This window comes from Macrobrachium rosenbergii, chromosome 17 (assembly GCF_040412425.1).
Source record: "Macrobrachium rosenbergii isolate ZJJX-2024 chromosome 17, ASM4041242v1, whole genome shotgun sequence".
In the NCBI taxonomy this organism is placed as follows: domain Eukaryota; kingdom Metazoa; phylum Arthropoda; class Malacostraca; order Decapoda; family Palaemonidae; genus Macrobrachium; species Macrobrachium rosenbergii.
The window spans coordinates 119,116-141,501 of NC_089757.1; the positions used below are offsets into that span (position 1 = coordinate 119,116).

Consider the following 22,386-nt stretch of genomic DNA (forward strand, 5'->3'; position numbering starts at 1 on the left):
TATCCTTAATGAAGAAAATTGCAAATGATTGTGAACCACATGCAAGTAATTGTTTTATATATGGTACACATACAATATACCATTTTTAAAATATACATATTAAACCATCAATAAAAATAATTAACAAAATAAATACCTGTACTCTATACATTATCAAATCTACTGTACAAAACTAAGAAAAATCAAGTGATAACTAATTTTCAAATTTTCTTTCTGTAAGACCAATTTCAATATTTGTCCTTAATTTCTACGAACACCAATACTTTATTAATATTTCTCCTTTATATCTTTATTAATATGTACAGGCATAGTACTATATGGGAACATGTGCAGTCTAACAATATATATATATATATATATATATATATATATATATATATATATATATATATATATATATATATATATATATATATATATATATATATATATATATATATATATATATATATATATATATATATATATATATATATATATATATATATATATATATATAATTCTTTTATAGTACAGCACTCACGATTCCTAAAAGGAGTTTCTCTTATGGTCCCCCAGCCCTTTACCACAAGAACAGGGTCCATATCAATGGCGCTTTGTATTGCATATGGCCTTGACACACTGCATATAGCCTGAACAAGCAGCTGTAAGTTTGGCTGTTTTAGGGGATAAAATAAAGCCTCAACATCTTCATCTTCATAATTAACAGACCCACGATAGACACATGTATTACCTATTAAAAGAAGGGCTTTGAAATGCAACATTTTCTTCCTCAAGCATTTCTTTACTTCAGGGTTGAAATAATCATGCAACCAATCTTTGCAAAAATGGCAATAACCCGTGCTTTCTCACTGTGTTGCTAGAGCACGGCTTCATAATTCTTTAAAGTTTGTTAAACTGGCAGCCCAGTGCATTATGCCTGGCTTAATCTCCTGATCTACAGCACTGCAACTAGTATCCTTCCATGTCTTATCCCTGGCTTTTGAAGATAATGTATGTTCATTTTACATTCACAAAACGTTTTGTTGCCATTGAAAAATTTTTCATCGTGCGGGTCTGTTATGTGACAGAAAAGAATCCAGCAGAACCTAAATCACTTTTATGATGAGCAGTTTTTAGCTAAAACCATGATTCTCACAAAATATAAGATCTGGATGTAAATGCTCTATGCAATCAAATCTAGCTAATTAAGTACCAAAGTATTTTTTCAACACAGCACACTAAAAAGCATACAAAGGACAGAAAAACACGAGGTATAACCTCAAATAAGGTAGGCTACATAAAATAGATTAACATGAAATAAAGTGTTTCATACTTACCCTAAAGCTTTCACAAAGACTCCGTGTTGCAAGTAAACACATCAAATTTCAAATATAAATATTCTGATTATAAGAATAACTACACTATTCAGTTAATCTACAATGAACATCTAGACCCAGTCACGTTTATTTTTTTGACTACGTTTAGGATGGTCTTCAGATTTTTTTCTTTTGAATTGTAAGTTGAAAATAAGATACATGACAATTGCAAGAGCACCGAGACACATTGCTTGAGCATTAATTACAATGGCTTCATTTGGTAGAGCTATGTAGTTAAACCTGCACAAGGGAGGGAGAACTTGTTAATTTAATTATCTGGAATAGTCACTGAATTTGCAAAATGATTAAATTTGTTATTTGGAAGTCACCACAGAAATCTGCGAATTCTTCAGAAAGTTCAACTACACTTGATTGCTTTAGGGAAATGAGTATGTACTGAGCACCCAGGAAACGTGCAAGTAAAAGGCTCAGTTCAGTCTCAGTCCCTAAGCTGTAGTATTATTATTATTGTTTGTGGCTCTCAACTTTTACGAACTAGCAAATCCCATACATCAAGATCTTCCCAGTAAATTCTCGTAAGATCGGGGTTATACCATGAAATTCAAGACAAACCCAACTATGATATGTTTGTGATTGGGCACACATGAGAAATGGGGTAAACTGCTTCAATGTGCAAAGTCATGAACAGTGTGAAAAAACAGACTTTTCCTGTTGGCATGAGTCTGATGGAAGTTGATGAAATGCTATATTTGATTACCATCAATGACCTAAACATGTTAAAAGCCTTGAAACATCTTTGCAATGCTGTACCCTGAGTAACTACCTGGGAGTTCATAAGATGATAAAATTTTCTTTATATTGTAGTATAATACTGTACAGTAAACTGTACACTACACAAAGATTTTTAACAATAATTTTTATGGGTTTCTTAACTACTCAAGCAGTGCAAACTCTATACCTACATATGAAAGTAAATTTCCACATTGATGAATTGCTGCTCTAAGTGTTCACAAAAGTAACAGGTTGAAAATTGTGGTTTTTCTAGAGATAATAAGAAAACTTCAGAAATATGCCAGGTCATCCGAGTTAAAAGAGCAATGGATACATTTATAAGATCTCAGACACTCATTAATAGATACAATCTACCTCCCCATTCAAATTTTTCCTGACACACAATAATAACAATTTACAAAATTTCGTCTTCTTCAGTGTGTTTTTTCAAGACAACAACAATCATTGCCTTTTATATGTACGTCTCTTTTTGTTTTTCTGAACTCAGCTGTGCTGTAACTATTTTCATTTTAGGCAGGATTATAGCGGTGAAGATACAATAACGAATATTGCATAGATCTTTATCAAAAGAGGCGTGCACACATCTCCAAATATCATTTCTAATCAATTACTGTTTATATGTTGCCTAAATCGAAGAGGACAATAGTGACATCTGAATATATCAGTTCTGAGTAGAATACGAATCAGTGCACCACCCACTCAAATGCCACTTGAGTGTTATGCGTGATGAATTTTTCCTTTCCTTGGGTTTATGTCACTGTTCTTAATCTTCATCTGAACGACCTCTATAACATCATTTTGTATCTGTTCAGTCCTTAGTTGCATAACGCTTTACTACTTTATCTGCTCAAGGTATAACAACTGGTGCAGGGCTTGTGCTTTGAAGTTATGTGAGCACATGTCACCCCTGTATCCTCCATCTTTAGAGTGTTGGAACTAATAGTCCCTTATTTCTTCTATGTGGTTTTATAAAACGTGGAAATTCATTATGGGATGAAACACCTTTTTTGTGAGACTTTTCTTTACAATCTTCCTTTATATTAGTAACAACAGCAATCAAAATACCTCTGATATGTCCACAGAACTATTATTGTCTCAAGAAATGAAATGCTCTTTAAAAGATCCTTCTCCATTCTAGAACCCATCACAGATAAGGATACAAAACAAAAACTACATCAACCAAATATTGGCAATTTACCCTTTCTACTACAAAGGCATAAAAAATTAGGTAAATTCTTTTATTTTCAATTCTTTCTTTAATAAATTTTAAAATTTTTTCATCATTATCCATCAATCCTTATTCCTTCTTTTGAGCGGATTCAAGGAATATCTAATTTTTGTAATCCTTAGATGAACCAGAATCACTGAAATTAATTGTGTGATATTAATGGTATATCATATTTTCCCTGTTTTAAACAACTCTAGCATCTTAAGAAATCCTGTATTCCTTACTAAAGTGCCCTGTCATTCACTCATTTTCATCTTCTGTCCTCATTTCAATTTCCTCAAAAGAAATTGGAGCCATATTTTCAATTGACATCATTCAGTGTTTAACTTTCCTTATAAGAAGTACCCTGGAAAAGAATGCATAGTATTCAAAAGTTCTAAAAGATGAGTTTGGAATTCTACATAAAAAATTTTTTAAATCACAATTTTTGAAAATAAATTGTATTTTTCCTAACTATACAAACATGAGGTCCTTTACATTAGGAATTACTTTCAGCGTAGGCTGGAAATGGCCGTTAAACTCTTGAGCAAGGTGGTTAGGCAGTAACTACCGACAGGTAGGCGGGAATACCCTCCTGCCCGGATGTAAACATTTCAATTTGCCTTTCGGTCCAGGTTCAGATTGAGGGGTGGCATGAGGCGGGCATAATATGTAATGTAAAGGACCTCAGGTTTGTATAGTTAGGAAAAATACAATTTACTTTCAAAAATTGTGATATGTTCTGACACGATATACAAACTGTTGGTCCTTTACATTAGGAAGACTCACTGGTTGGAGGGGAAAATCTGAGTGAGTCTCCTGAACTGACTGGAGTTCTGCACACCAGGGCTACTCTTCCTGGTCGAAAGAGTGAGGAGGAGTACAGTGCCTCTGACATATTGATCGGAGTGTAGGAACTGCAAGATCAAATGTCAGATAGTGGACCTTTTAGCATAAGTGAGGAAACGTAACTCATATGAAATATGTTGGAAGAATCTAGAGTCGGAGGCAGTAAGGAAAAGCTGAGATAGGGTTTCCCTTATTGCCAGTCTCTCCTTCCTCCCCTTGCTAAAGGAAGGAGTGGAATTGCTTCTATGATTCTAGGAGAATAATAGAACGGGTGCTCATGTGTAGTCTTACCACATCAGCGCCAGATCCAGCGAGTATTGGTTCGAGTCCTATTCTCATCCCGAAGGAGGAGAAGTAGAAGGACGGGGAAGGAGGAGAAAGCCAGGCCAGTCACTCTCGGTATCCTTCTCACTTCCAGAACCAACACCTTAGGCGAGATGCTACTAGTCCTCTTGAAGGAGCTGGGTAAGAAAACACAACTTGTTGAGCAGCCACCACAGGGCCAAGGAAAAAAAAGGTTCCAAGGGCCTGTGGGCAAGACCACAGGGAGACAAGTGTGTGGTCTATGAGACCACACCTTGCTTCCAGACCAACGGAAACTTCCCGAATGTGAGGATGGACCAAGCCATTGACTTCGTGAGCTCTCGGGTGGAAGGTACCGGTATCGTCGTCGTCAGCTGCCGAGAACCTCCTACGATCGCTTCACAAGGCCAGGAGGAAGATGCATCCTTAGACACTTCTTCCTTGGGAGAGAGAGTACTAGCGAAAACGTCGACGACATCCAGGTTATGAATGTTGGGCCTTTCGGAAAGTACCACAGCTCCCTAATAGGACAAAGTAACAAATGATCTGGATCATCAACACAAAGTCCAAGGAAGAGGGGAACAAGAAGGACTCGAACCCGACAACAGATGCCAATAGATTTGAAGTCCACCCATGACATCCGAGAAGGAGTCGAGGTATTGATCACCTTCACCTGTTCTTCCATCTTCTATGTCATAGCCAGAGCAAGATGAGAGATGGTCTTAAGAGGGCACATCTCTATCCGACGACTCTCGTAAGGGCGCGTGCAGAGCATGGGACAGAAACCCTAAAGGAGAGTCACATGCCACCCAGGGAACAGTTCCCTGGGACAGCAAGACCGAAGAAGCTTCTCATCCGTAGCTAAATCTCGACTGAGGAGAAGAAGGCTACTTCAGATAGAAGACTTGGTCGCAAGGGCCCACGTTCTTCACAAATGAAAGGGAGAGAAGCAACCCTCAGCGGAGAAGATGAGGAAGCCCAGATTTGAAGAGCTACTCTGACCCGAGAAGAGTTCCGTCAATGACACTCACCAGCGAAGACAGATCCAGTCACTGGTACAGTGTTGCAGAGGGCTTCAAAAGATATCCAGTTATATCCGTTGCCGCTCGGCAAGGAAGTCTATGCTTGCAAGGAAAGCTGGAAGGTCTCCCAGTTCTGAACATGAAGGGATGTACTGCCTGAAGAACCGTTTCTTGTGTAGCTGCTACAGGAAGTTCGGTCAAGCAGAACTCGTCTCGATGCCTTGGCTATCAGATCAAGTGAGAGGCGAAGTCTTCCAGCATTTGTCTGTAACTCAGGGTGAGCAATGCTTGTGAACCCCTAGTGAAACAGACAAATACAAAGGGAGAAATGTAGATATCAAATTTCCCAGAAAGACAGCATGCCTCACTGTAGCGGCCCCTGGGTCTGGTACGAAGGAGCGAGAAAAACTGCCGACTTGTTGTGCAAAGAGGCAACAGAAAGCCAGTAGGGATTTCTCAGTAGAGCAGTCTCTTCGTGAATCTTCGTGAAGAAGAGTGAGCAGCACTTTCTGTCCCGATCACTCAAACCCGAGGCCAAGCTTACCTACCAATACATCCCCACCGGGAATGCATCTGGCTAATTGAGCTGTCGTGTGTGCTATAGAACACTCGAGTACCTGCAAATGTTGACAGATTAAACAAGAGGAAAAAACAATTCCCTCTTGTTTGTCGACGTATGCCACTACTGTAGTTTTGTTGTTCAACAAACCACTGTGTGTCACAAAACTCATCCTGAATTCTTGGAAGGCCAAAAGGCTGCCTTGAGCCCAGGATGGTGATGACAAGGTACTAATCGTCTCGGTCACACAACTTTAAGAAAAAGTCTCACAGGTGTGCGCCTATTCCTCAATCGGTGAATCTGTAAATAGACACACGATGTGAGGGGAATATGCAGGCATATTCGAAGGTTCCTTCAACCAAGCATTAGCCAACTCTTTCCTCATACTTCAAAGAGGAAAGAAGGATGGAGGAATGGAAGCAGACCTACATTTTCCACCATGGGGAAGCTTCTGCAAGATGACAGGATACTGAGACAATTAGCTCTAGCTGGGCTGGTGATTCCTGAATCGGGAGCACGGGAGAGGAAGTGGGATGGAAGTTGATGAAAGAATTGCTGAGACCTAAGGGAAATAGATACTTCCCCTAAAGGAATACAATCCCAGGTCTCGGCAATGTCGCTGCCAGCTCCAGAGACTCAAGAAGTATTATTTCATTCAGGAATCTGCAGTAGGAGAACTTCTTCACGGTCGATACCTCTTTCTCTCTTCCCTCCTCCATTATGGGAAAGAGGGTGGAAAGAGACACAGTTATGCGCACCTTCCTATAAGGGAAGAAGAGGGCTGTGTGTTCCACAATCTTCTACCGAAGCCTGGGACTTCTTAGGAGTTGAGGGGGTCTGGCTTGAACTCAAGGTCGAGTCGAGAAGACTAAGACCCCAAGGTCTTGGCCATTGTCCAAAGGACAAGGCAGTGCCCTGGTACGAACCTTGATTACCGAGGTATATGGCAAATCTCTGAAAGAGAAAGGCAAAACCAAGCAAAGGTTAGTTCCTAAGGGTCGAGCCAACTCGGGACTTACGAAACCGGAGATCCGAATTGGGACAAAGTCCTTCTTCTTAGCACCAGAACTGCCCACAGAACTGCAGTCGGCAAGACCCTCCGAGGCAAGAAGAATTCGTACTCTGTCGAGGCAGGGGAGAAGCTTGGTGTCTCGACCTGAATAAACTTCTCCGAAGAAAAGAATTCATCTGGTCGAGAATGCTCTCGGAAGCAGGGACCGCAGCGGCCCCCAACACTCTCGGCCCCTCGGGAACTGCAAGGGTTGCGAGTGATGAAGATTATTCATTGGGGGAGCTGTGGTCCTGTCCCGGGGATCCTCGCGCTGACGAATCGGCTCAAGAGTTCAACGGCCGTTTCCAGCCTACGCTGAAAGTAATTCCTAATGTAAAGGACCGACGGTTTGTATGTCGTGTCGGAACAAATAAATTTCTATCTAATACCCTTTCTCCATTTGCTGTTCTAAGAAGTTCTGAATTGATGTAAGTGTCTCAACATTAGATCTAATATAAACTTGAATTTTTCTTGCATCACTTGGCAGTGGAGAGCTTAGTTAGAGATTTGAATTGAATTAATACCAATCAAGCACCAGGTCATGCAGACCATATGGTAATATGTTATGCTATTTATAGATAAAGTCTGTTCAAAGTTAGTGATTCATATTTGATGAAGAATGTTTATTTGTTGGAGATTACACTTTCTATGGAGAAGTTCTTCTATTAGTTAGAGATTTGACTTTCTTACGCCTCCATACTCCTTTGGACATGAGAATGACAATTTGTTCTATATCCTTTTGAAAGGATAAGGAACATTGTAACAAACATTTCAGTTTTGTTACCCTGATTAATGTATATCGTTTCTTTGATACATGGGTTACATATGGATTGCTGTCCACGTTTTATTCATTTTTAAAATAAATTGTCTGAAGTATCTTTCTCAAGCATGCCCGTTTCCCTGTAATATTCAGAATTCAGAATGAATAAGAGTATGGCTGTTACTGATTTAAAAATATACAGCACCGTTTTAGTTTACATTATGTTTTACTTACTGTACTTCCAGTAAATGTTATATTTTTATCTGACTTCTGGTATTGATTTTTGAACAAGTCTCTTGCTTAACACACGCATTTTGCCCTTTCTACTAACCCAGGCAGTTTTCAAAGAACACTTGAATGGGGACTTAGAAGGTACAGGCTACTGAGTGTTTTAAACTACTAGCGTATTTGGGTAGAGAGCCTAAACTCCACAAATTTTTTTTTTTTTTTTTTTTGTTTTGCTCGTTGGAACTTAATTTGAACAGCAATATTAATCTGAAATCCTTTACTTATGTAGTTTGGAGCAACAAGCACTGGTAATAAAGTGCCTTTATTCACAGCGTGCTCACTTTAAGTGTCAACTTATATACAGTGTAAAGCTATTTAAAAAAAAAAACTGCCTTTTTCATGCACATTTAATCTTACTTGTTCTTCACTTTCAGAATGATTCAAGTCCTTATCTTTATTCTATACGGAAATACGTGTATGTACACTGAGTCATACAGCTGCTTTGCCTTTAGATGCAGAATGTAAAATCTTTTGATAAAGAAGAAATGTAATATACTTCATCATGGCAACCAAACTATAGCAAATTTTAGCATCATATCTTCAGCAAATTTGAGAAAACTTACAACTCCTGGGTGAGTGCGGTAATTTTATTTTATCTGAATTAACATAATGCAATTATACATTATAGTACCATTGTGCTGTATATCTGATAAGATTAGAAAGACAGCCTTTTCTTTCTTAGACTGAATTCATTACCTGACCGCAAGTCCTTTTCTTACAACTAAGATTTTCCAAAAAACAATTTCATGACCACCTGTTACATAGCAAAGCAAATATACTGTAATTATTAATTTTTGAAAGCAATGGAAAACTTTTCGTTCGTGATGAATAAAAAAAACTATTATGGAAAAGAAACTTAGCAAAGCAGCTGCATCGTCTATGGACTAATATTCATGTCCTTTCAATGCAACCAATAATCAAAAGAAATTTTGCAATCACTTCTGGTTACAACAAAAGATATCGATACTTACATTGCATAATATCCTTGATATACTTGATAACTACTGGGAAAAAGGAATTTCATAAGAATCTGAGAGAATATGTTATTAAATTTTAAGATGTTTAATATATTATATGAAATTTCAGATGAACTCTATTTCACTTACATAGCTTGCGACTGAAAATGAACTAGTTATACAAACCCTCTGAGAGAGGTCCCCCACTTAGAAAGTTTGTGACGAGTCAACAGGCATTACCTGCTTTGTTCAAACTAGGTCAATTCTACTCCTTAACCCTAAGCATCCTTTTTCTTGTAATGCCAAGCCACAATGACCGTAATCCTTCGATTTTCCAGATTAGAAGAGCCAAGGGCCCGTCGAATAATGGCGAAATCTGGATAAGGGCAAGTAAAAAAACCTAGGAGTGTTCAAGGACAACTCCGTATCCTTCCTCTCCCAACCTTGTCAATACCACTTAACTGTAAACACAATATGCTTATAAACAACAACCATCACACTTTAAATTGAAAACGTTAGGCGTTGATATAAAGTGTGTGTGCTGTAGGCTTCAATGAAAGTGATAGCTCTCTCTCTCTCTCTCTCTCTCTCTATATATATATATATATATATATATATATATATATATATATATATATATATATATATATATATATATATATATATATATATATATATATATATATATATAGTATATACTATACCACATCTCTTCTTTTTTTTTGTGCAGATCTTTTAATAAAAGGTGAAAAAATCATACCCATAAAAATATGAAACAAAACAAGCCCTAGCAAGTCCGACATCTACCTACCCTCTTCATCTATCCAACACTGCATCCCCACCCCCGTTCAGCCAGGGAAACGGCTCCCCAGCTCCAACCACGTTCCAAAACAAGCCCTTCTCCGAGTGAGTTCCTCTACACAGCCTAATTGCCCCTCCTCTCCCACGGTGCCCATCCATTCAAATCCACTCTCACACCTTGGAAACTTTTCCAGGCCTCCCTCACCCCTCAAAACCCTTTCTCAGTCTGTTTATGAGTACAAGCATTGTTACCAGCATTCTTCTGAGGCCGTGCAGCATTGCCAACCATCAGAGAATTTTTTTTTGAAGTTCACATACAACATATATCTTTGGGGCCTTGGTCCCTGGCCCAGGTGTGTTGGTTAATGTCGAGTTCCGGATAATCGAGGGATTACTGTATGTGTGACTGGTGAATTCTTTCATTTCTTTATTTACATCCATATCTCCTATACTTCAAAATGACCTGTTGCACATTCCACCTCGCTCAAAATACTAGCCTAAATGCTGGGGAAGTCCTCAATCACTATAGACAACTATAACAATACAAATGCCAATATCCAGTCCCTTTTGCACTCCTTATTACTGCATTAAAATATTGGCATCTGGGAAATTTCATACAACCATCTTTGTAATACACTACAGCCATTTCAGCACATACAGTACAACAGTAATGCCAGTGTACTTACACATGAAAATATTGCACAGAGCCTTAGGTTTTTTAAAATGATTTCTGAGCACTTACTAGGACTTTGCAACAACCTTAAGATAATTTCCTTTTGTACGAATGGTAGTTGAAACAAATTACTTGAGAGGGACTTGACTGTTATGATTATTCTGAATTCATAATTACAAACCTCAGACTGAAGAAAGCTTTTTCTGTGTATCCAGTCACTGCTGTAGCAATTGCGAGCATGAATGTGATCATTCCAAATGTTGCATGGACAGGCACCAATGCAGCACGGAACCCACTGGTACCTTGCTCACAGCACAAGAGAATCCAGAAACTGAAGAATCCAACGACAAGCTGTAATTATACATATTACTAGACTTTACACTAACTCTGAAAATCAAGAATAACTAAAGCAATCAAAACAGGTGTTTAAAATGGATTAAATTGTCAATCATGCAATACCAGCACAACTGGAAGTTTTAAAAATGAGGAAAGATCTCAAAATAACATGACATTCAAAAGAGTAACAGTATTAATACTGAACTGTCTCAACTGTAAAAGCTCTATTTTCAGTGTCAAACTTTGTCTAAACATATGCGACTTTCAGTTAAAAACATATTTACAAACCAAATTAGGAAAAGCACTTGCCTACTGACCAATTCTCTATGAATCCTTAAAATGTGATTTATTACTCTATATTTTGCCTAATTTAGATAACTGCTATCTGAAAATTGTTATTTATAATAATTTATAAAAATGGCAGCTGTTAATTATTATGAAGAGAAGGTCATGACAAAAAAACATAGCCAAAAGAAAAAGTGATTAAGATGATATACTCTAAGAAAAATCAGTAAAATAAAGAGTAAAAGTCTATTCTCCAACATGGATGACTGTGAAACCTAGCTTTACAAGGTACTGAGCAAAATTTAAGAAATGATAATGCTCTTGCCTTTAAACATTTTTAGATCGACAGACTTCTATGTTTGTATCTTATAATTTGCTCAGTAGAGATGTTTCTCAATGTCGTTAACGACGAAGTTGAAATCTCATAACTTGAGCAAGCTTACATGACTATTTTAGAGTTAATCATAAAGTTCCTGTTTTAAGTCAGTTACTGAACGTAAGTGAAATGTAATATGTCTGGACGATGAATAGATCCCTTGTTGCATCCTTTACAGTGTTAGGTACAAGAATAATTCAAACGAACTCTTCTGAAAGCTCTATCACTACTACATGCTTATAAATTTTAATCTACAGTATTTGACGTCTCCGGAAGGACTCGGTGGAGATGCCCCTTTAGTGTTTGAGCAACACTAATTAACCGCCGCTGATATACTATGGAATTTCAAAAGAAGCAGATGTTTCTGGTGAGATGAGCTAATATCTAATTTCTGTTATGACAGTCCTTGAAGTTCTTCTTTATACATAGCAACAGATACACCGCCTTCATCCCTTATCTTGAAAGAGTCACGAAAAACTGATAGACAATGGGTACTGCACCCAGAACAATTCTAATATTCTGTTTCTGATTAAATGAATTCAAACTGAAAGATCAATAGCATTTTATTTTTCATTAGACTGGTTACACATTTCTCTGTCCCTCATGACAGTATACTGCGTGCCAACTCTGTCAGTGGGTATGGTTGTTAGTGGAAAAAAAATGACAATAAAAATTTTCCTCTTTTTGATTAAAAAATGACTGCCCGAAAAAATCATTCTCAAAATTTCAAAAACTCTATTATTTACTGTATTCTACAAAAGACAGGCAGTGTGGACTGATTTCATGAACAAATAAAGCGCGGCACAGACAATACAGTACTTTAGAGAATGACTCAATAAAATGTATGCTATGCACATTATTAACAAAAAATAAAAGCGAGAGATAGCCTTCATTCTTCATGCTTCTGTTCAAAGGCTTCCAGACACTGGAATATGCATGCATGATATAACATTAACATTTGAGTAACTGAAACAGGCTATGCAATGGTGATCCAACACATCTGCACAGAAGGAAATGGTGATCTTAAGACAAAATGATCCTTCCAGCTGTTGCTGCTCGATAGCGTTTGTTTTGGTTACATATAAAACAGGTCACTAAGAATTTTGAAGATATTTTCCACGACTGAATTTCTACGAATATTACCATATATTCATACTACATAATTATGTTTTGTATGTGTATCATGCAAGGCTCATTTTTCGTTTTGGCAAGCAAACAGATTTTAAATTCTAAAACCGAGGCAACATCAGGAAGAATGTAACAAAGATTACATCACCAAAAATATATCCATCACTTCAAACTAGCTATTTATTTTCTTTGCAAAGTACTGTACAAGGACCTGTACAGGCACTCTAGCTCACTACAGGGTGGGTTCAAAGGATAAAAACCTAGAGAAAAGAAAATCTTTTACAAATTTAACATTTGTTTTTTTATTCTGGAGAAAGCTAAGAAGTAGAAAACTACTACCTGCTAGACAATAAAGAAACCCTCCTGAAGTAGTTCAATACGATTAATCACAAGGGTGAAAAATAAGAACTGTACAAATGTGTCACACACCAAAACAACTTTCATGTCTCCTGCAAAAGCACATGCAGAAGCAAATTTTTAGACGTTCTGACTCATGCAAAAACTGAAATGGCAATACAAAAGCTGTATAAAGATTAAAACTGGTGACATACATTGCAACTGTTCTCAACACAAAAGCACATTCTTGTCAGCCACCACCCCCACCCCCACCCCCACCCCGGCTGGCATCTTCATTTCCAAAGTACAGAAATGAGGTTCATGTGCAGATTTTCTCTGAAGCTTTGGCATATGACCTCTGTGGGTAGCTAATGGTGATTTAAGGCACATATAGACATTTACAAAAGAATACTAATGAGGTTCTTGCCTGATTAATACGACGTACTTCCAAGATGCAGATTATAGCCAAATATCTCACAATGCATTTTCAATACTGTATATCTCGAAATGCTTTTACAATATGCAGACTTTTTTCTGCTACTATAACAAACACAATGCAATTGCAAAAACAACTTTCCTACACATGGTTGTGGTGAATTCTCATCTTGCAGCTACTTCTTCGTGATCAAGTTCATACAATAATTTTATTGCCAAAGATGCAATGTTAGTTATAGGTATACAGTATGTCCTTATCTTATCAAAACTGTTAGGTAGGTATGACATAGCAGATCTGTACACTATCACAGATAAAAGTTACAATGAACTTAAGGACTAAAGAAGATTTACAACTCTTTACAGGATATAATTTACTTGTCTTGAAAAGGTGCACTGCAGTAATATGGCAGAGTTTTAAAACGTGTCAGACTTACTGCTTTAGAGGCATGAGTAACATATATTAAAATGTTTCAGAAATATTCAGTAACGTTTATAAGAAAACAAAAGCCGAATGTTTACTGATATAACAAATTTAAATAAAAGTTCTACACATGATTTATAATGCCATCAGCAAATACAGGATAATATCTAAAGAAAAGACTTGCACCACAGGATAGGACGGACAGTACAGGTTTGATGAAAAAAGCAGGTATCAAGAAGTAAAAAAAAAAAAATCTGACTTAAAATGTCAAACCCCTCCTTGATTTAATAAAAAAAAAAGTGAAGTTTGTAGGGCCCACACAAATCCTAGAACTATGTAAGCCTCAAATTTAATGGTATGAACGGATTGATACATTGTGCAATTTAACTTACAATAATGTTTACTGTATGAATTCCTTAACACTTCCTTGACGGCATATATACTGTGTTTTTCTGATTCAATATATGATAAGGTTGTAGCTCTGATGGTTTACACATCCATTTTTTGACAAATGGAGAAAAAGCAATCTTGCTTCCAGAAGGCCTGTAAGGTTTGAAGTAGGCAGAATCTGATAATCTTATAACGCGACTGGCATTTTGGAAAAGAGAAGTTTGTTCGAAGCCAGGGCAGGGTAAGTGACGACATGACTTCGAAATATGAGCATCATCTGCCTTCATTTCCTAAGTGAAAGACTAAAGCCACGTGGGTCACATGCTACAGTAGAGCGGGAGAGGGCAGAACTTTCCCATGATATGTCAAAGTTACTTGGTTTTTCGTAGTCGGCATAAGCTAACATATGCTGGAGAATGTTTCTAATGTGTGTGTATATATCTACAATAAAAGTGAGTTTATGTCTTTTGGATAAAAATTAGAATCAAGGAGAATTCATCCACATGAAAGGGCCTTGCCTTGTCAACATTTGTCAAAACAGGTTAAATGTGCAACCCATACAATAATGTTATACAGAAATTTGACCTTCTGCAGTACAAATGCTGTGGCGCTCTGATAAGAACTGTCACTCAAGTAAAAGGCTACAAAAAATGACCAAATCATGTGACTAACGCCGCCCTACGATGCGTCAAATTAACATTACAACAAACGACTTGGAAAAGCAATAATCTTGCATCCTCATTTCTTCTGCTCGAATTTGGATCGTATTTTTACTGTAACCAACTAATGGAGAGGAGAGGTGTTTTATGCCTTGCCGGGGGTGGAGGGAGCATCTCACCGTATGTGTTACCTGGAGAGCGAAGAGGCCTATGGTGACGAGGCCTAACCAAGAGTGAAGGGAGTACAAGTTAGGGATAGGCGGATTTCTTAAATTGTGAGAGTCAAACACAGCAATCGTAGCCACCACGATACATGGCACAGCCATCAGGTACAAATACGTGTGCAAGATCTTGGCTGGAAGCTTCTTGCAGCAGCGGAAGACACGGTACACGAGCATGGCTGAAAGAGAGACAGAAAGTTGAAATTCGTCAGATTTGGCATTTGTGAAAGTTCGAATTTTCTTCGTATAAATCAAATATGGCAGCAGTCCACACGAATTCAATGATCAAATGAAAACAGTACAATAGCACAGGACTATCAGTATATTTAACAGACGTGACGTTCCAATATTTCTTTGTGAAAGGATGAAAGGGAAATGAATGTTGACATGGACTGAGGGAGAATGGAAGCACTTGACTTGTATAGGCACTTGGGAGTGAATGTCAGAGATAGCAGCAGGAGAAAAGGTAAAAGAAGAGGTGAGATACAGAGTACGGTACTGCAAGTGAAGCAGGGAAAGCACTGTAGCATCTACAGAAGCCAAAGCTGGAATGAATGAAAGGACTAATGAGCCACCTCTCCTTTATGGACGTGAAATGTTGGTGTTGAATTTACTAAAAGAAACATGGATGAAGTGTAATGTACGTAAAGTGAAAGCATAAATATATGTAAGAGCACGGGCAAATATAGATTAGTAAGGCCACACATAAAAACCGACTCTTTGGCAAGCTGGCCTCAAAACTTAGAAGATGAGAAAATTGGACATTTAAGAAAAGATTAGGCATATGCTATCTATCAAAACACTTATGGCCAAAAAGGAATATATTTTTCAAGGAAACCATAAGCTTTAATTAACTAATAAATGGGGCTCATTTAATGAACCAAACGAGGACCAACGGCAGAGCCTCAGAAGAAAATGTATGATGATATGTGCCTTCTTCCTATAGTGGAACTGCCTTTTTAATCTTTAAAATTTCATATATCTTTTCACAATAAGGTTTCTAGCCCCACGACCCAACCTACATTGCCTGCAGCCTTCCACAATCCTCTAATGACCAGTACACAATTCACCTGAGGTATAATGGGTACCAGCTAAGATTGTGAAGCCCATTTCCCTGAGAAAACATAAAACATAACTTACCATTGCCCATGAAGAAGATGAACCCAGCAATCATCAGTACCGGATGGAAGTTGAATTCCTTGCCTACATCTTCTCTCCAAGCGAAGCCGCCTCTGTACTGCACGACCCAGTAGAGCGCAAGGCACAACACTCCGAACATCAGGATTTCGGCCAAGATGACCAGGAAGTAGAAGAATATCGATGCTGTGAGGGACATCTCGCCGGAACCCCCGTACGACTCGCGATGAGATCGACTGCAGAAGATATGAGAATCGGGACGTCAAATATCAACTCTGGCTAGAGAAGGAAGGTTTATGTAAAACTACAGGAAAATAGACACACTGAATAAACCGAAATGACACTGAAATGAGCAACAGAGGGTCCCATATAAGAGTGACGAATCTGCTAACAGCAGGTGGCCCTCGCGATATTTAATTTGCACCCCTGTAGGCAGACTTAAGTCAGGTCAAGATGTTGATCTTTTGGAACTTTTTTCTTGACTGACTTCTATGAAGAGAGAACTATTAGTTCTGACGACTCATTTCCAGACAGTCAGACATTACTGTGAGGATACGAATCCTAGAGGCACATGATTATAACAAAAGAAATTTTACTCGGTTACCAGGTACGGAAAAATGATATCGGGGTCGGTGTCATAGCATCAGACAAGATACATAAGGGTGGTGCAATCGCATCCCACAATTCAGTCAAGTACTTATTTTTTTTTTCACTGACAAGGTTTACAGTATCGCAGCGCCAATTCGAACTAGAGCTGCAGTGAATGGCGAACTATTACAAGTAAAAAATGCGCCAAAGTTTCTTCAGCGCAGTCGAGTTTTCTGTACAGCCACTACCGCGTATAATCAAGGCCACCGAAAATAGATCTCTTTCGGTGGTCTCGGTGTAATGCTGTATGAGCCGCGGCCCATGAAACTTTAACCACGGCCCGGTGGTGGCATATCCTATATAGTTGCCAGAAGCACGATTATGGTTAACTTTAACCTTAAATAAAATAAAAACTACTACGGCTTGAGGGCTGCAATTTGGTATGTTTGATGATTGGAGGGTGGATGATCAAAATACCAATTTGCAGCCCTCTAGCCTTAGTAGTTTTTAAAATCTGAGGGCGGACAGAAAAAGTGCGGACAGAAAAAAGTGCGGACAGAATAAAGTGCGGACGGACATACAAAGCCGGCACAATAGTTTTCTTTTACAGAAAACTAAAAGTGAAGCACATAGACTGCTATTGTTCAACATATTACTAAAACATACATTTTAATACGTCCTCAACATGAATATCATTAAATAAAAAAAAAATAACGAGGGCAGCCTTTAAATTCAGAGAAAAATTCCGTAAAAGGAAAAACGAGAGAATGAATGATTTAATTTTCCTCCATCAAATAAGTCACGTCCTTTTTCAATTCAGTAAAACAACGAAGATTGTGCTCACCAAGTCAAGGGCATCCGCATCTTCCAATAAAATTGCGAGTGCAGCAGCCTGACTGCAGACTAGATTGTATATATATATATATATATATATATATATATATATATATATATATATATATATATATATATATATATATATATATATATATATATATATATATATATATATATATATATATATATATATATTATATATATATATATATATATATATATATATATATATATATATATATATATATATATGTGTGTGTGTGTGTGTGTGTGTGTGTGTGTGTGTGTGTGTGTAAGAACTGCAGTTCTGACTACAGTGTAGGACAAACTCTAAAGAATATGTTATTCTGAAGATCTTGATGTAAGGAGAACTCCATCTGTCGTCATGAAGAAATGAAACAAAAGGTCCACAGAGGAAGACCTCTGTCATTCTGTCCGATCAGATCCGGATAACAGTCAGAAAAACTTTTTTTCATTGTGGACGAAAAGGAGGCAGGAGACCAGAGGAAGAAGCCAGCCGCAGTCAATTACACGGTCCACCACAAATTTGCCTGAACTAGCCACGGTCCTTTCCCTACTAAGAAAAAGTAAACAGCCAGAAGCTGTGTACGGAATTCCGGGCTAACAAGAACGCAGAAAATATGGCGCCGGGCGGCCGTCACCTCAGGAAGAGGCATTTAGAGGAGAATGAAACAACAGCGAGGGAAGAAAAATACTACTTCGTAAAGAGACACGCTTTGTTCACGTATAATAACGGAAGACACACAAGTTAAAACGAACAAAAGTTTGTGGAAAGCGACCATTAACATTAGAGCAACAAATCCATCTGACACTTCTTTCCTTTCCACAATAAATACGAAGTCTTTCTTCAAAACTTCTGATTATAGTGGTCCAGCCATATAAATGCTACCACGTACTAACACACACACACATAAGAGCGCGCGCACACACGCACATAAGAGCGCGCGCACACACGCATATATATGTGTGTACCAGAAATTATTTAATTCCAGGTAGAGGAGAGTAAAGACGGCGTACACCGTTCCAGACTCCCTCCCAAGATATATGGCTGCTATACACAAAGGTTCGGAACGGTGGTTAGATGCGTTCATAAAAGGTACAGAGAATGAATCAACCTCTAACATAATACTGCCATCGATAACAAAACTTGATTACGCTAATCCCAACAAGGAGGGATTCATCATTTAACCGTCTTGTCTTTACTTAGGAAGTTTGCAACGGTCTTTTGGATATTGTAATTCAAAATCTCAAAGAAAACAGCTAAATGTTACCATCCACTTAGAGGGAAACTAAATCTACAGCTGGAATTAGCTTTCGCCCAAGTAGCGCTGATCATATCATATTGCCATAACAAAACTGATAAATGGTATGGTTTGACGAAGTGAAAAAACTACGAAAGTATACGAAGAAACGGCACAACAAATACAGCGACAAGGAGAAACAATACAAGAAACGGGTGGTCAACATTCCGAAGTCAGAAATCACCACTCAATCAAGATCCCAGTCATCTAGAGTCTTATTAAAGGTGCCGCCGCCGCCTGCCTCGCAGTTATGAAAGGACTTGGAAACGGAAACTCCTCCAAATGTCATGCATGATTAATAAAAAGTCGAGATGAAAAAAAAAAGGCATAATTCTAGAGAACGAGAGGACTGAATCCGCGAACAATCTCCATGAAGCACCACGACATCCATCGCAATTTCACGAGTGAAAAAAAGAAGAAGAAGAAGAAGAAGAAGAAGAAGAACAACAACAACAACAGCCACAGGATCTCTTCCCAAAAGCACCAGTGACAAAAGTGCGTTATTGACGTCACAATACGACCGAGAGAAAAATGAGTTCCCACTCATTACTAAAATTAGTGTCGTCTAATACAATCAGATTTAAAAACGATAATGAATCGATACAGATAATTCGAGCACTAACATTTGCACTACAAACATTGGTCTTGACACGGCGTAGGTCGTATCAAACTACTGTGGCGACAATGTCAGAGCTACGTGCAAATTTAGGTAATCGTATACAGCTACATTAGGCTATATCATCATGATACCCGTTAAGTCGCAAGAATACATGCGTAACCAGAAACGAAATTGTGACATCACATCAGCCAGTGTGTTGTCTCTTCCCAAACTTAAAATTTCTATCATTTGTTTCCCATGTATTCACTTTCCCCTCTTTCCCTCACTTGCTGACCATGTCTGAGTCGTACAGGAAGGTGAAATAAACCAGGAGGTCAAGGGTCGGACTTAGCGCCCATGGCAAATGGGTTGATTTGATTTCGTTCTCTTTACGAAAGCAGCTACTCAACCAGACTTCATGCACAATCGAACTTTCAATTGTATTTGGTCTGGAGTTTGTGGAAATATTTTGTGAAGCCTGGCTAAATATTGCCAGTTTGTAACTACATGAAAAGCCATTTCTGAGGAGAGCAAACGTAAGCTTTACCGAAGACATGACGCCAAACATTTAACTTTTACAGTTGGAGGTTCACCAACATTAATTCACATGCGCTCATAAACGTATCTCGAGAAAAAGTGCTCACGAACAAGCGAGCGCTCAAGCGCACTGACACACGTTCCGTTAAAATCCATTGTTCCTTTGGTGATCTGAGCATGGAATAATTAATCAAGTAGTTAAAAAGCTGTCTGTGATGGGTCGCAGCCAGAGTGGAAAAGGATACGGAGCAAGTCACCTCCCCTCTAAAGGCCTGTACACATGCATAATCATTTATGTATGTAAATAGTATACAGTATATAAAACTATATATATATAAATGGATGTATGTATGTGTGCATGTTCCAGCACAACTCTGGAAAAGAATACTGTGGGGGTAAGACATCACTAGCATCAAAGGGCACCAATGGGGGTGGGGGTGGCAAGGCCTTTCCTGAAAGGGGGCTGGTGTTGTCCGTAGACTTAGTAACTAAATCAACTTTACAGGTTTATCATACCTCATTTCAACCAACTGAGGAAAACGAAGAAATTAAAGTTGCACAAACAGTGGGGTTGCACTCTTACTGAAGGGAAGAAGTACAGTATAAGCTCTGGGTGTGTTCTACGTTTGAGTTTTTATCATGCAACGCTGGGTACATCAGCTATTTATTTATTATGTATATATAAAAATGGATGTATGTGTGTGTTCCAGCATAACTGAAACGCATGGAGCAATTTCAACCATACTTGGTATACATATGACTTGCTATCTGGAAAAGAATACTGTGGGGGTAAGACATCACTAGCACCAAAGGGGGTGGGGGTGGGAAGGGGGTGACATGTAAAAATAACTGAAAACGAGATATTAGTGTCTAATCCATAGTTTTCCAGGTCGCTGAGAAGAATAGTGACACTCCCAATGCCACCGAAGTCCAAATTTAGTTGAGTAGAACGAGTAAAATGATGTATAACTTTCTGGAAATTTTTGGAAACGAATATAACTTGGTGTCAGTAGAGCACTCTGGATATTTGTAAAAATAAAAGAAGCCTCTATTTAAGAAAAGCTAACTCGGCAAGTCTTCCAGTTTATCATCTTTCAGTGAATGTAACAGTTTCACTTAGATCTTTTCTACATTTTGGGTGTGTCGTCCGGTCTGGGTGTGTTCTATGCTTTGAGTTTTTACTGTGCAACGCTGGGTACGTCATCTAGTACACACACATACACATACACACATACATACATACTACGTATATATATATATATATATATATATATATATATATATATATATATATATATATATATATATATATATATGTCTATGTATATGGAAATAAACCCTGCCGTTTGGAAGTTTTACACTGAAAGTGAAACGCGACTTAGATTATGTTTGCACGGCTACTGAATTATCTTTATGAGTCTGCGGAGTGATGCAAGAAGCTGGGAAACGACAAGCGATGTAGCTCAAAGTCGTGGGATACGAAAACGGTTCGTGAACAGAATCTGACTTGGCTGATGTTTGCTGACAATACCAGAGTTAAATGGGAACAGTTAAGAGAAACTGCAGATACAGTGAAATGCTTTCAAAGCACTACATTTGAATGCTTATGTGGACTAGAACAAGGTTCTGAGTGCCGATGGGAACCACGAAGTTCGAGCAGTGAAAAGGAATGGAAGTGAATGACTCGCACTGTAACTAGGGGGTAAAGTGTCGGCCACACCAGACCTAGACTCTATGCACTCCAACTTCACAAAGCTTAAAGGATGGCGGTGAACAAGGGCCCGTGATGGCATAAGGCCGGCTTAAGCTAAACAAACCAACTGACCGTGAAAGTAAATGAACGGAAGATGGTAAAATGAGAAAAGAGGTGACAAGGCGTGTAGCCAAGTTTATGCGTACTTGGGAGAGAAGAGAAGAGGACAACCACTACTTTTCATAACAGGAAATAGCAGCGCTGTCGTGCCTTACAGTAACAAACATCATCACCACAGCAGCAGCAGCAGCAGCATCTGCCAAGAGCGACTGCACCGTCGATTCAGACAAACACAACAACTCGAGGTTCTACGAGCAAGCAGAATCAGGAGTGGAAGCGAGTGGGAACGAACACGTGCCAACAGACGACGTGTGCGTGACTCGAGGGTCCAAGACTTACCCCTCGCCCCTTCCTAAGCATCGTCTCACGCGACCAGACGAGGGCTCA

The 22,386-nt window shown here is 38.4% G+C and overlaps 1 protein-coding gene across 4 annotated transcripts in view; it reads right to left on the minus strand.

Annotated features, from left to right (window-relative positions):
• Nucleotides 1–528: 528 nt before the first annotated feature.
• LOC136847636 (plasma membrane ascorbate-dependent reductase CYBRD1-like) overlaps nucleotides 529–22,386 on the minus strand; it is a 187,840-nt gene continuing 165,982 nt past the window's right edge. For 3 of the 4 annotated variants that reach the window (XM_067119350.1, XM_067119353.1, XM_067119351.1), the window contains 5 exons: nucleotides 16,308–16,540; nucleotides 15,126–15,346; nucleotides 10,762–10,931; nucleotides 9,122–9,151; nucleotides 529–1,598 (listed from right to left, as the gene is read on the minus strand). In XM_067119350.1, the coding sequence (XP_066975451.1) occupies nucleotides 1,430–1,598; nucleotides 9,122–9,151; nucleotides 10,762–10,931; nucleotides 15,126–15,346; nucleotides 16,308–16,540 (823 nt within the window). In that variant the 3' untranslated portion in view covers nucleotides 529–1,429. The remainder of the gene's footprint in view (nucleotides 1,599–9,121; nucleotides 9,152–10,761; nucleotides 10,932–15,125; nucleotides 15,347–16,307; nucleotides 16,541–22,386) is intronic. The other variant, XM_067119352.1, reaches the window with a different exon arrangement.